This window comes from Fukomys damarensis, unplaced genomic scaffold, assembly GCF_012274545.1.
Source record: "Fukomys damarensis isolate Sample0158 unplaced genomic scaffold, DMR_v1.0_HiC HiC_scaffold_12, whole genome shotgun sequence".
In the NCBI taxonomy this organism is placed as follows: domain Eukaryota; kingdom Metazoa; phylum Chordata; class Mammalia; order Rodentia; family Bathyergidae; genus Fukomys; species Fukomys damarensis.
Window position 1 is genome coordinate 36010499 of NW_022900924.1, and position 13456 is coordinate 36023954.

The 13456-nt window shown below is 32.9% G+C and overlaps 1 protein-coding gene across 5 annotated transcripts in view; it reads left to right on the top strand.

Moving 5' to 3' along the window:
• Naaladl2 (N-acetylated alpha-linked acidic dipeptidase like 2) overlaps nucleotides 1-13456 on the top strand; it is an 853454-nt gene that overhangs the window by 311773 nt on the left and 528225 nt on the right. For all 5 annotated transcript variants that reach the window (XM_010632423.3, XM_010632422.2, XM_010632426.2 and 2 more), the window contains one exon: nucleotides 6194-6467. In XM_010632423.3, the coding sequence (XP_010630725.1) occupies nucleotides 6194-6467 (274 nt within the window). The remainder of the gene's footprint in view (nucleotides 1-6193; nucleotides 6468-13456) is intronic.

Below are 13456 nucleotides of genomic sequence, written 5' to 3' on the forward strand. Positions count from 1 at the left end.
AGCCCAGGCTTCTCGAACTCAGAGATCCTCCTGCCTTAGCCTCCCGAGTGCTGGGATTACAGGTGTGAGCCACCACGCCAGGCTTATAAAGATATTCTCACAGCCACTTGAATGTTATCATTACCATATACAGGAAATTAAAATAATCTAATCTCTAATAGGTTAGAAAATGTGCCAGATAATTACATATCAATCAAGTTTTAACAAATACCCACAGTATAAATCTGTGGAAGAGAAGGATAGGTCTCAATTCTTAATGGTGTTTCCAGAGTTTTCACCATTGAATTGTATGGCAAAAGCAATAAATACTTGAAAGGAAATTATGTCTTACCTGGTAGTTACATGTTCAAGTTAATGCATATTTTTGTTTGAGGAAGTATTTGAAATAGACATTCTCAGAAATACATAAATGCTACATATATTACAGTACCTCTACTTGAAAGGATTATTAGCCTGAATTGACAGAGCATTAAGAGAAATATAGGAAAATGTAGAAAACAGTACATAACAAGTAATGGAACCAGAAGCATGCAAATTTGAGGATTAACAGCAAGTACCACAAAGACCCATGAAAGAACTATGATTTAATGAAGAAGTAAAAATTCTTGTAGTGATAAAGACATTGAGTCTTTAGTTTATAGTCCTCCCATTTTAAGAACAGCAAGCGCAATTTTCACTCTAAGAATGACGCCTCCTCCCTCTCTCTCTCTCTCTGCCCTTCGGGATGGCTCGTATCTGTAATTCTAGCACTCTGGGAGGATGAGGCAGGAGGATAACATGTTTGAGCCTACCTTGAGCAACTTAGAGACGTAGAGAAATTCTGTATCGATTTTTTTTTAAAGTAAGGGGCTGAAGATGTAGTTCAATGTGAAGGATGTTGGTTCAACCCCAAGTATTGCAAAATAAAATAAAATAAAACAAAACAAACCAATTTATTTTTAAAACTAAATGTAAAAATTCTCAATAAAATATTAGACATAAAATTTTTAAAATTACAATGCATAAGTTTAAGTTGAATTTATCTTAAAAGTGATGGTTGATCTAACAATGAAAAAAATCTGTAAATAGAATCCATCATATTAATGAAAAATATAATTGTCTTAATATATGAAAAATAATTTCTGAAAAAAATCCATACCCATTGAAAGAACAACTCTTAAAAATTGGAGACTTAAAAAAAAACATTTTATAGCTGATATTTACAATACAACATGGATATCCACTAACATACTTTATTAAATATTTTATTCAAGAAAACATGGAGGTCACTGCCTGTATAGAAACAAAAAAGTCTACAAATTATGAGAATGGAAGAAATACATTTTGACAATTTTTTTACATAAACAAAAAAGCAAGAAAATAGAATAGAAAGTTTAGTAGTTACTTTATAGAACTAAATAATATTTCTTTATAGCAGCAATATCCAGATAAATATTTCAACTATAAATCATATTTTATGTCAATAGATTGCTTTCATCTATTATTTATTTATTTATTTATTTTGATTTTAATTGTATTGGTACATTTTAGGTATACAATATAATGACATTCATCACTGGAGATTTATACCTTTATATAATATATCTAGACGCTTATATTCTTCCATATGCTGCCCTTCTTTTAACCCCTCCACCCTTCCCTATTTACAGAGTCTTTGTTTCCATTTTTTCATTTTCTCATGTTAATTCCATTTCCCTTTGCTGATTCCTACTCCTCCCACTTCCCCTTCCCCTATGGACCCTTTCTTCCTATTTCACATTATACAAAATACCTTAGACTAGAAATTCCTTCGACTTATAAGTAACAATAACTTCTTGCTCACAGTTCTGGAGCTAGGAAGTCGAAGATAAAGATGACTTCAGTGTTTGGTTGGAACTTTTTTGCTCAAAGGTATTGCCTTCCAGCATTGTCTTTGTATGTTGTAGGAGGAGCAAAAATCCTCCCTTGGTCTCTTTTAGAAGGACACCTATCACTTCCCCTTTTAATAACATCACTTTGGGTCTTGGCCTTTCAACATACTAATTTGGGGATTATGCAAACATTCAGATCATGACAATAATATTAAGGATTTAATGGTATTTCAAGTATGTCATATTTTCTCCAACTTAGTCTCAGTATAATTCTAATCACAGTCTTGATACTGAAATTAAAAAGTTTATTCCACTGTTAATGTGGAAGAGAAAAAGAAAAATAGAAAGTTCTTGGAGAAGAACAAGTGAGACAACTTGCCACTCTAGATATTTTTTAAAAACTTGCTATAAAGGCAGTAATAATTTAAAAATCACATCATTAGGAAGATGCATCCAAAAGACTGGTAGAGCTCAGTTGGGAGCTCAGACAAACCTATAACACATATAAAAGCTCTCGTGTGACAGAATCATTACTGCATATTAGGGCAATATACTTAAGGAGTGCTAGGATAGTTGTTCATGTGGGAAAAAGTGAAATTAGATTTGAACCTCTCACCTTTCTGTCCTTTCCTTCTTCCTCCCTCTCACTGTTTGTACTGGTAAATCCCAAAATGAAGGAAACTATTTTGTAAGACCTTTAGGAAAAAAAGAGAACAACTCCATGACCTCGTGTTTGAGGAATATTTCTAAACCATATCAGAAAATGTGTAAACTGGACATTATATTAAAATTATGTATGTAAAATTATGAACTTTTATTCATTATGCAATATATTACAAATGAAAAGGAAGTAAAATAACTGAAGAAAATACCATGTATATGGCTTCAAAAGAATGATTCAGAACCTAAAATGAAATGAAAAACATCTACAATGGACCCTTGAGTTACAATCAGCCTGACATATGAACAATTTGGGTTACAACTAGAATTTTAGTTTTAACTTACAAACAAAACCTTGAGTTACAACCAGAATGCCAGCTGTTTGTATTTCCAGATTGTTTCAGATACAGATTTAACCCTTAAAAAGTTCTGGAAGGAACATTACAGCACCCTTTGCTGTGTGGCTGTGTGGGGTTAACTGAGAATCCTGGGTCAATGTATAAGGAAGCTGAGATCTGCTTTTATGCAGGAGAGACTTTGAAGGCTGTATAGAAGAGCCTGAGTCTTCAGTTGACCAACTTGAGTTACAACAAGCCCTCTGGAGCAAATTGAGTTTGTAAGTCAAGGGCCCACTTATAAGCAAAAAACAAGAACAGTTATTACACAGAAGAGGAGAGAAATATAGTTAAATAATTCATGAAAAGATCCTCATTAGTAATCCTGAGAATACAAATTAAAAGCATAATAGAATAAATTTTTGCCTACACTGTATATCAATAAATAGATGCACTATCAATGGGTCTCTTAAATAGTGCTGGGGAACAAAAATCATTGGAAAACTAGGTAGACATTGCAATGAAGTGATTACAATTCTGAGTTAAGCACAATGAAATATAATTGCACAACTGTCACATTTGCAAAGTATAAACTAAAACACAAAACAAGACAACACCAAGTGTTACTAGGAATGAAAGAATAAAACTGGTAAAGAGTTGGCAAGAGAGTAATCAAAATGCTTTTGACAACATTTTGGCATTCTCACTAAAGTTCCACAGGTGCATACTCTGTGAACAAATAATTTCTAGTGTAGAGAGACTCTTGTATATGCCTATTAAAATATTAATAATAAATAAAAATTATCAATGAAGCATTGTTTATGATGGTGAAAAATGGGAAGCAATTTAAAATATTTGTCCCAAGAGAGCTGTCAAAAATCTGAAAGAATCTCAGATACACTATTCTGAGTGAAGAAATGTAAGTCAAATAATTACTATGTAAGATATTAATTATACAATAATAAAATACATAAAGTAAAAATAAGCTACGTACACACAGATACATAATTTCTAAAAACAAGGAAATGGGAAACAAAAAAGTCAGATTGATCATTACCCTGGGTATCAGGGTATGGGAAAGATTAATAAGAATATGCAAGGGACTTCAATAATATTTGAGATATTCTATCTACTACATAATCTGAGGTTTTATTTCATTACCTTCATGTTTTCCATGGTGTATATTCTTTATGCATTCAAGTTCCTCACAGCATTAAAAATGAAGTTATAATGTAAAAACACATTTAACAAACTGAAAAATAATATATACATTCTTTAACTTTGATAGTTTATATTTATACTGAATAATATTTTGAATTTCTCTGGAATTGGGAAAAAGTATTCATTTTTAATTGATCCCTGAAAGAAGTATTTGATTTGCCTTTTGAGGTCATGTACTAGTAAAATATATGCATCTTGAAATATTCAGTGTTTTGTTGACACGTCCACACTACAAAAACCCTTAGGAACTGAGATCAACAAAGTGAATACAGATTAAATGTCTTCCACACTCACTCATGTGTTTATGTTTATCTGTTACTGGGAAACAGAATTTAAAGCAGTATTCAAATTTTTCTTCCATGTTTCTGCTAATATTTTTACCACATGTAGTTAAAATTGCATAAGTTAGATATGTATTCTAAAATGTCACTTTATACGCATTTCAAAATAACATTATTGAAGTACTTCTGAATAACTTTTTAAATCAAAATTGGTGAAGGTTTGACTCACTTTACCTTCCTGGTCCTAAATAGTTCAGGGGAAATAGAGTAGCCATAGGCAAACAGGAGATGGGGAGTTAGATTAAGGAATGACTGAACAGGGTAGAAAGCAGGCCAGTGTCAAGGGGAGTAAAAAATGAAACTCCTTTAATCTGATCATTCATAATACTTAAGAACTACTGCAATATTGATTCATACAGGTAGCTACTTATAAGGCAATTCAGAAATATTAGAAATAGCTTCTAAATATACAGCACAAATCTTGGTACAGCAGCACATGCCCACAATCTTAGCTACTTGGGAGGTTAAGGCAGAATTATCAGAAGTTCAAAGCTTGCTCAGACAACTGGGCAAGACCTTTTCTCAAAACTAAAATAAAAATGGATAGGGATATATTATTATATCATTCTATCCCATACCCTGATCCCCAGGTATCAATCTGACTTTTAAATTTTCCATTACCTCGATTTTATAGATTTTATATCTGTGTATATGTAAATAAAAAGGGCTAAGGTTATATCTCAGTAGTAAAGCACTTGTCTAGTCCATGGGAGGGCCTGAGTTTGATCTGAATGTTGATCAATAATATCTAGGAAGTTGTTTGTTTATTTTTGCATCTTCCTATGTAGGCCAGTTGCCAAGCTATGTCAACAAACCTACTTTTTTTTTGCTCCAATAATGCTTTGCTAAACTATTGTGTCTTCTTATTCTTTTATCAGATGTGTTCTGTTTGGGATTTTTGAATAAACCAGGTCCTCAACTAAATATATAAGTATAAAAACATAATGGACAAAAATAACAATATAAAAATTAGCACTTAGGTAATAACTTGGATGGCAATACAATTCTTATAATAAATACATTGTCACTGAAAAAGGGAAGCTAGTCATAGTTTGGTTCTTTTCCATTTCAGCTACAGAATTTTTAAAAGTGCATTAATTATTATTATTAATTTCCCATGTCTGAATGTACGCTACACAGATTTTTGCCTAACTTATAAAATATTATAAATAAAAATAGATTATATCAAGGCAGATGATACTATTTATCTATAGATAAGTATGAGACCATAAAAGGCATAACACAAATTATGTATTAGTTTGTCAATCTACGTTTTGGTTTTACTATTTGTATAGTGATTGCATTGCTCATCATATCGTGTTATTTCTCATGTAAATTGAATCCAATGCTCTTTCTATTATTTTAAATAGCAGTAGCTGTATGTTAATCAATAATTTTGTAGGGAGCCATATTAAGTATAATGCAGAGTTACCTCAACCAGTAAGACACATACTTTTGAAACTGATTTTTAAGTGGATTATGTTAATATTGATAGGAGGATTGGAGTCATAAGAGGACTATATGGCATTAATCACTCTTCTCTGCAGTCCCACAGAGCTTAGCTCTTAATTTAAGAAATTGATCCATCCTGCTTGATTTACTATAATTCTTCTATAAGCCTGTACTCTCTACCACACTGTAAATTTTTGTGATAGGATCTTGTCTTCTTCATTTTTCCATTTCCTACAACATCTATTAATAATAGTTCATATGGTAAACTGTCATGTCTCAAAAGAATAAAGCTTTTTCCTTTGTTTAAAATGTGCTTTTAAAATTTTTTTTTCAGAAATTTGGTAGAGCTCTATAAAAGTGAAGATGACATGGAAATCTCAAAGGCGATTAAGACTCACTGGACTGCTGTGGGCTTAGAAGACGTACAGTTTGTGAATTACTCCGTGCTCCTAAATCTGCCAGGCCCTTGGCCCAGCACAGTGACGCTGAGCAGCAGCGGCCAATGCTTTCATCCTAATGGCCAGCCTTGCAGTGAAAGGGCCAGAAAAGACAGCAGCCAAGATCTGCTATACTCCTATGCAGCTTATTCTGCCAAAGGAACTCTTGAGGTAATATGACCATTTGTCTCTGTCATTTACAGTGAAATGGAATTAGAAAACAACAGCTTTCGTCTAAATTGAACTAACTGGCAAGATGCAACATACAAAAGTAACCATTAAACGTTGTCAGTGTGAGGGTGCCAGGAAAGCGAAGGAAGCTAGAGATTGCCCAGTGCTTTTCTGGTCATATTTTGAAAGCGAAAGCAGGTTAGAAAAATTTAATTCAAAAGTGTTGAATATATGACTAAGTCATTCACATTTTGCTCAGACCATAAAGTGCAAGTCTAGTTCACATATCGTCTTGAAGAGGTGAATTTTAATGCAGTGATAGGGAGAGAAAGAGTGCAAGCGGAGGGGCTGTGTTTTGCGATTGTGTGTGCACATAAGAAATGAGGTGGGACACCGATGTGACTGTTCACACATGGAAGACTTGAAATACAGCATTTCTGCTTTAGTGATGGAAAGCACACGTGATAGGGAGCCAGGTGTGGATTCTTCCTCCACCTTTACGGGGGTGCCGGGGCTTTGGCACTGTTTTGTTGGCATAGTGGCTGAGTGCGGCTGTTAGAGCCACACGTATTAGTTTTAAATCTCAGCTCTGCAGTTTCCCACTGTTCCTTAGCCATCCAATGCTGAGTTCCTTTATCTCTGTAAGGAGAATAATAATAGGCCTGACTTTCTTAAGCTGTCCTGAGAATTAAATTACCTAATACATGTCTATCCCAGAGGGCAGAGCATAGTCTATAGTAAGAGTGATATGTAAGTCATATACATCATTAATAGTTGATCTCTAGCTTCCTACTATTATAATGTTCTCATTTAATACAAATTCAATGTTATGTTTCTGATTGTTGTGATGATACGATTCTCTGAAAACTCTTAATTTTTTATTAATTATGGTTAGTATATGAAATATTTAAATCATTTGCAGCTAATTTGCAGAAATACTCAGAATAGTGCAATAATGAATGCTTGTTGCTAATACAAGCTTTTTGTGGAGGGAATTGGGGGTGGCAGATGCAGATTTACTTGTGTTTCAGCACTGCTTCTACTCTATGTCATATTACGCTTTGCCTTTTAACGGTGCTGCAAAAAACCCAGCACAACCTTGAGAAGTTTTACCATTAAATTAATTAGAATTTAATTTAATGTTAAATGTCTGCAGTATTCCTACTGTAGCACTCTTATAATTTGATTTGATTAATATACGTTATTTCTGGTAGGCAATAATGGAAATGAAACACACCTGCATATTAATAAAAATAGAGAGCTGCAGCCAGCAGCCTTTCCTTGGTTCAGAAGTTTTGGCATTAGGCCAAGGTTTTAAAAGTTAGGCGCATATTTTCTCTCAGATTCTTAACCTTCATAAGCCCCATACATACACCTCCTGCCTTCTCTTTTGTCCAATTGGCTCAAATCCAGCAATATAATTTTGTCCCCTAACAGAAGCATGTCTAAAACAGAGCAAGGACAGAAGCACTAATAGTTCCTTGGAATTGCCCCTACCTACTTGCTTTACAGTTTATTATGGCAAACACTGACAGTTGCTCAACTAAGGTGATATATGGAAAAGCCGTGAATTTACAACTTGTGTCCTCAGCATGGTCCTTTGTTATAATCTGTTGGCCTATTTTAATAAAGGGAGAATGAGACTGAATAAATTTCACAATATGAGTCCACATACAACTGAGAGCTTTCTACATTTTATCTTTTCAGTTATATGTGTTTAGTTTCTTTGTTTCATTTAAAAGGAAGCCAAAGTCTACTACTTACTCAAGGAATTTTACAATTTTCTTTGAAGTTGTAAGTCCTTATTTGGTACTATATTCCACCATTTGTGAATGTATTAAAGATACCTTTTCTAATAAAAGGGAGTTAAAAAGGTTTTCAAAAGATGCTATTAAAAGGGAGAAATTAAGGTTCTAATGAATAAATACAATCCATCTTTCAAATATATATAAAGGATTGTTCACGAAACTAAAATTTGATTATGGATAAAGAAATACCTGTATTTGAAGAACATATCTTGAAAAATTAATCATGCAAAATAGATTAAGTCATTGACAATAACTATTTTAATACTTGTATTCATAATGAAAATCTATTACACTAAGTATAGAAAAATTTAAATGTCTATATCAAGAAAACAAAACAAGTTATTGATACTGATATTTTATTTATTTATTTTTCTTGGTACTGGGGATCAAACTCAGGACCTTGCACTTGCAAGGCAGGTGGCGATACCACTGAGCTACATCCCCAGCCCCTGATACTGATATTTTAAAACTCAAAGAATATTAGGATTATTTTCCAAATCAAGAAGTTTCTAGGCTGACTATTGTATATCCATACAGAATACTGTTGTATATTTTATATATATGTTTTAGAGAGCTACTGGAATTCACATATTACAATTAATGAGGCATCAATGGTGTTTCTGTGTTTCCATAGGCCTTTCCCTAATTCAGATCAAGCTCGAGTGGGTGCTGCTGATGATCTGGGGATACCGTCTTCCTGATTTTGAGAATATTCTGTTTTCATGAATTTCTGTCAGGCAGAGCCATTCACAGTTCTTAAATTATTCCATTCTGACTGCCAGCAGAGCTCACTGCAACTTTTGCTTTTGACAAGGTTATTTGTAGAAGGGGAGTGCCCCTTTCCTTTGGAGAGCTGTCATGTCCATTCATCATAGGACCGTTTTGTATAAGCTTCCAATTTGTGCTTTCTGGTAACAGTCTAAATAGCATTTGTGGTATCTGAGATCTACTTCAAAAGCCTACTTAGTGCCAGCATGATGGATGGTGTACTTTACAACTTCTTTGTAATTCATCGTGCACTAGAAAGGTGACATTGTTTACCCCATCATAATGACAGGTGGGTCAGTAAAAGGGTCCAAAGGAGAGTTGTCCTGTCAGATGCAAAATACATATTAAAACGGATGCATAAATAATTGAACATGAGTGAGGTTAGCTTTAGGGAATAGCTAGTGATATGTATTTTTATAAAAATATAAGTATCTACTATAATGTCATCATAAGGTGAAAGACTTTGGTAGTGAGAGCTGACAATCCCTAGTCAATTTTATAAACAGTGCATATGGATTTTATGTAATGCCTATGCAATTATTTCTTTTGTCCCTTGTGAAACCAAGTCAGATGAGGAAAAGCAAAGCACACAATTAATATTTAGTATACATTGGTTACATTGGTTTCTGTTATGGTCTACTTTTTTTAGGCAGGGGAGTTTCCCTTCCCATATATTTTGAGGACACTGGATATTTCCCTTCTGCAAAATATTATTTTTTGTCTAAAAGGCAAATTAGATTTTGCAATTGTATGGAAAAACTTATTTTCAACACCTCATTAACTTTACATAGATACATTGTTATTAATAAATTTATCACAGCCCTGTTCTGTAGACAGAAGAGTTCAAGAGCATTCCTTATCTGTTGGACAAATGTGTACTGCTCACCTCTCTTCTGTATAAAGGAAATAATAATAGTCACTAAAATGGTTATTGTAGGGAAGAAATGATAAAAGTCATACAAAGTATCTGCTACCTAGAAAGTACTCAATAAAGGTTAGGAGTTATTATTATTTTATACAAAGTAGTCACATATAAATTGAATCAATTAAGAAAATATTAAAACTGCATATCCAGATTTGGAAGTACAAATTTCTATCATATTTATAATGCTGTCTAAATATAATCTTCCCATCATCTGTTTAATGTTACAAATATTAATTGCTAGGTAAAAACTCTTTAACAAGTTTGAATAAATAAGACAATATACATAATACCCGCCTTATATTTTTAATTAAACTGTAGGCTCAAACACATTAGGAAAGAAATGTTTTATTCTTGAAAGCAGGAGGATAAATCATGTCAAGTTGAACTTATAGAACATCTCTCATCTTAATGTACAAAATGTCAAGACAGTAATTAAACACATGAAATCTGAACACTGTATCAAATATCTTGTCTGAAAGTTCTAAAAGAAAAGAAAATATTACCACTACAAGTAATTTTTGGAAAATTTATAATCTGATGTATGTTTTCTCATGATTAAGAAAATGTTATCTTTTAAAATTTTTTATTATTTGCAAAGAAAAATGCATTTATCCATGTTAAGGCAAAATGCAGAATTGTATGTATTTGTTTCTGAATGATTCCTGTTACAGATAAAAATATCAGAAAGCTAGGGAAGTAGAGAGAAATTTTATTATTTAAATTTTTAGTGTCGGAGTTTGAAGATGAAGCCTAGTGTTTCATCAAGACAAATGTGAGCTCGGATCAGTTTTTCAGTAGTGAAAAATGACTTGGCATTTTATCTTTCGCTTTTCTTTTTTTCTTTTGGCATCCTTTTTTTGAGGCAACAGGGTACAAGTTAGAGATGAAAGTCGCAACTGTATTCATGTTATTTAAAGAATTTGTATATAGTCCCTCTGTCCAAATGACCTTCTGTTTCTGGTTTCATGAGCTCTGTTCACTAATCAACCAAATTAACAAAAACAGTTCCTTCCGTAATTGCAGCTTGTTTACTTGGTGATAATATTATAGGCTTAGTTTCCCCATATTTAAATTATATATTCCCCTTTAAAATTCATACAGAAATAGTCACATAAAAAGAAGTAATCTCATGAAACATTATCCCTTGTTAAATGGCTAAAGAGGGTATGTCGTCTGCCTGGGAAAGATAACAAAAGCCTAACAATACAAGTTTTAAAAAAAATATAGATGAATTTAACTAAATGGGTACAAGGTAATGGACTTAACTTCATTAGAACAAATATGGCATTTTAGTGGAAAAAAATTAAAAATAGACTTTTAATTTGAAAACTTATTTCTAAAGATTTTGAGTTACTATGATTATCTGACAGAAAATTCTAGTGGTTTTTGTCTGATTTATTATACAATATACAGTTGAGAGTGTTAAGTGATAATAAAACTTCCTTAGCAAATTTAATTAACATTCAATTTTCATAAAATACCAGTACTTAAATATAATCATTTACAAATGAGATTTACCTCATTTCAGTAAATTTTGCAAATTCTTTTCAGAACTAGAGAGCTATGGTCCCTAGATTTCTGCACTATTTCAAAATACTAATTGAATTGATTTTGGAATGAAAATCCTGTCATATAGTTTCTTGGTCTCAACAAATTCTCTACAATGAATTTTAATTCCTTCAACTTTCATCCTTACCTTAATCTGTTGACTATTATTAATTACATGAAATACTTGTGATTATTAATTTGCTATTCTTTATATTTTAATTTGGTATTGAAAGACTGACTAATATAAAATTTAGCCAGCTGAGTCTCACTAATATAACAAGACACACTCAATGTGCAGCAAATAGATTGAGTTCCTTTTATATCAGGAGGGACACAATGATAAATAAGAACTCTTTGGACCCCGTTACAGACAAATGATAATCTACTAGGAGAAGCTGGAGTTTAGGTAAGCAATTCTAAAACCGTATGAATTGACATTGCTATGAGTACTCACAAGTTCGTTAAACATTTTAAGCTCCTTTTCCTCAGCTATAAAATGCTATATTTGTCAAATGAACTTGTTCTGAAAATATCCCAAAAATAGTTGATACAATTTTAGTAAAATGCCAGACACTGGGGATGTAAAGTGTTTTAAGTAATGATTTTATCTTCCTTTTATATCATATCATAGTAGTTCTGTACCCTTTAATCCTCAACACACACTTACACACTGTACTCAATTGAATAACAGCTGGAATTTTTTGAGAAGTCCTTTTTGTCCTTATCTTGCTCTTGTCATCACATACCTTTTTGTAAAAGTTATTTTTAAAAATTAGTTCATACTAATTATATATAAAATGAGATTTGTTTAGGTATATTCATAAAGGCATATAACATTCTTCCCTTTCTTTTTTAAAAGATTCCATATTTGAGAGAAAATGTGATATTTTATGTTCTGAGTCTGACCTATTTTGTTTAATATTATGGCCTCCAGTTCCAGTTTTCTGAAAATGAAATGATTTCATTCTTTAATTATATAAAATGTGAGACATTATGAATATAATAGTATCTCCAAATGTATACATATGTTTTCATATGTATGAATATTTTCCCATTATGTTTGCATGCTATTTTTTCTGTATCCATGTTGGCCAATGTAAAGTTTTACAGCCTCTATAGAAATCAGTATGTAAGGCCCTCCAAAAGCTAAAAATACAGACACCATGTGATCTAGCTCTACCACTCATTGGTATATTCCTGAAAGAATTAAATAAATCACTCAATAGTGATACCTGCGTACTCAGTACGCTCTTTCTCTCAGCTGCCTTTTGAGTAACTTTTCCACTTTAGTACTGCCTAGCCATTAGCTTTAAACTCTATCTCTAATTCGTCCCTGTTTTCTGACTCATCCACATACCAAACTTATGTAGTAAATATCCTGGCACTTCAGAAGGCCACACACAGATGTTCCACTGGTCACGCCAGCTCATCCCTGCTACTGATTCTGTTGCATCTTCCCTAATTTTGTTCATCACTCCCCAATTCCTCATGAAGTGATGTCCTGGTAGCCGTTTGAAACAAATTACATTGAGAATGTTTAAACCATCGAAAGTTACCTATGCTACAGATCAGGTGCTTCTTTATTATCTGCCTCAAGGGGGCATTCTACTAGAATACAGTCTCCTAGCACTCAGCAAAAGGCAAGAGTCTAGATTGCCAACTGCAACATGGCAACAGTGTTTAGGCAGGATGCACAGAGTGCAATGGAGTCGAAAGTGGGTGGGTACTCAGAGTCCACCTCAGGTCATTACTTCTACAGACAGCCAAATAAGCCACTCAAAAGCCAATAGAGTCAACAGGCAGAGCATGTCATTCAGAATTCAGGATTAGGGGTGGGCAAATGTTTACTTCCTCAACAGAGCTAAGGGAAAGTTAAGAGGCAAGATTTTTCCAGAAGTCCCTCAGAAATTTTATGAAATAAAAATCTTCGTGGGTTATAT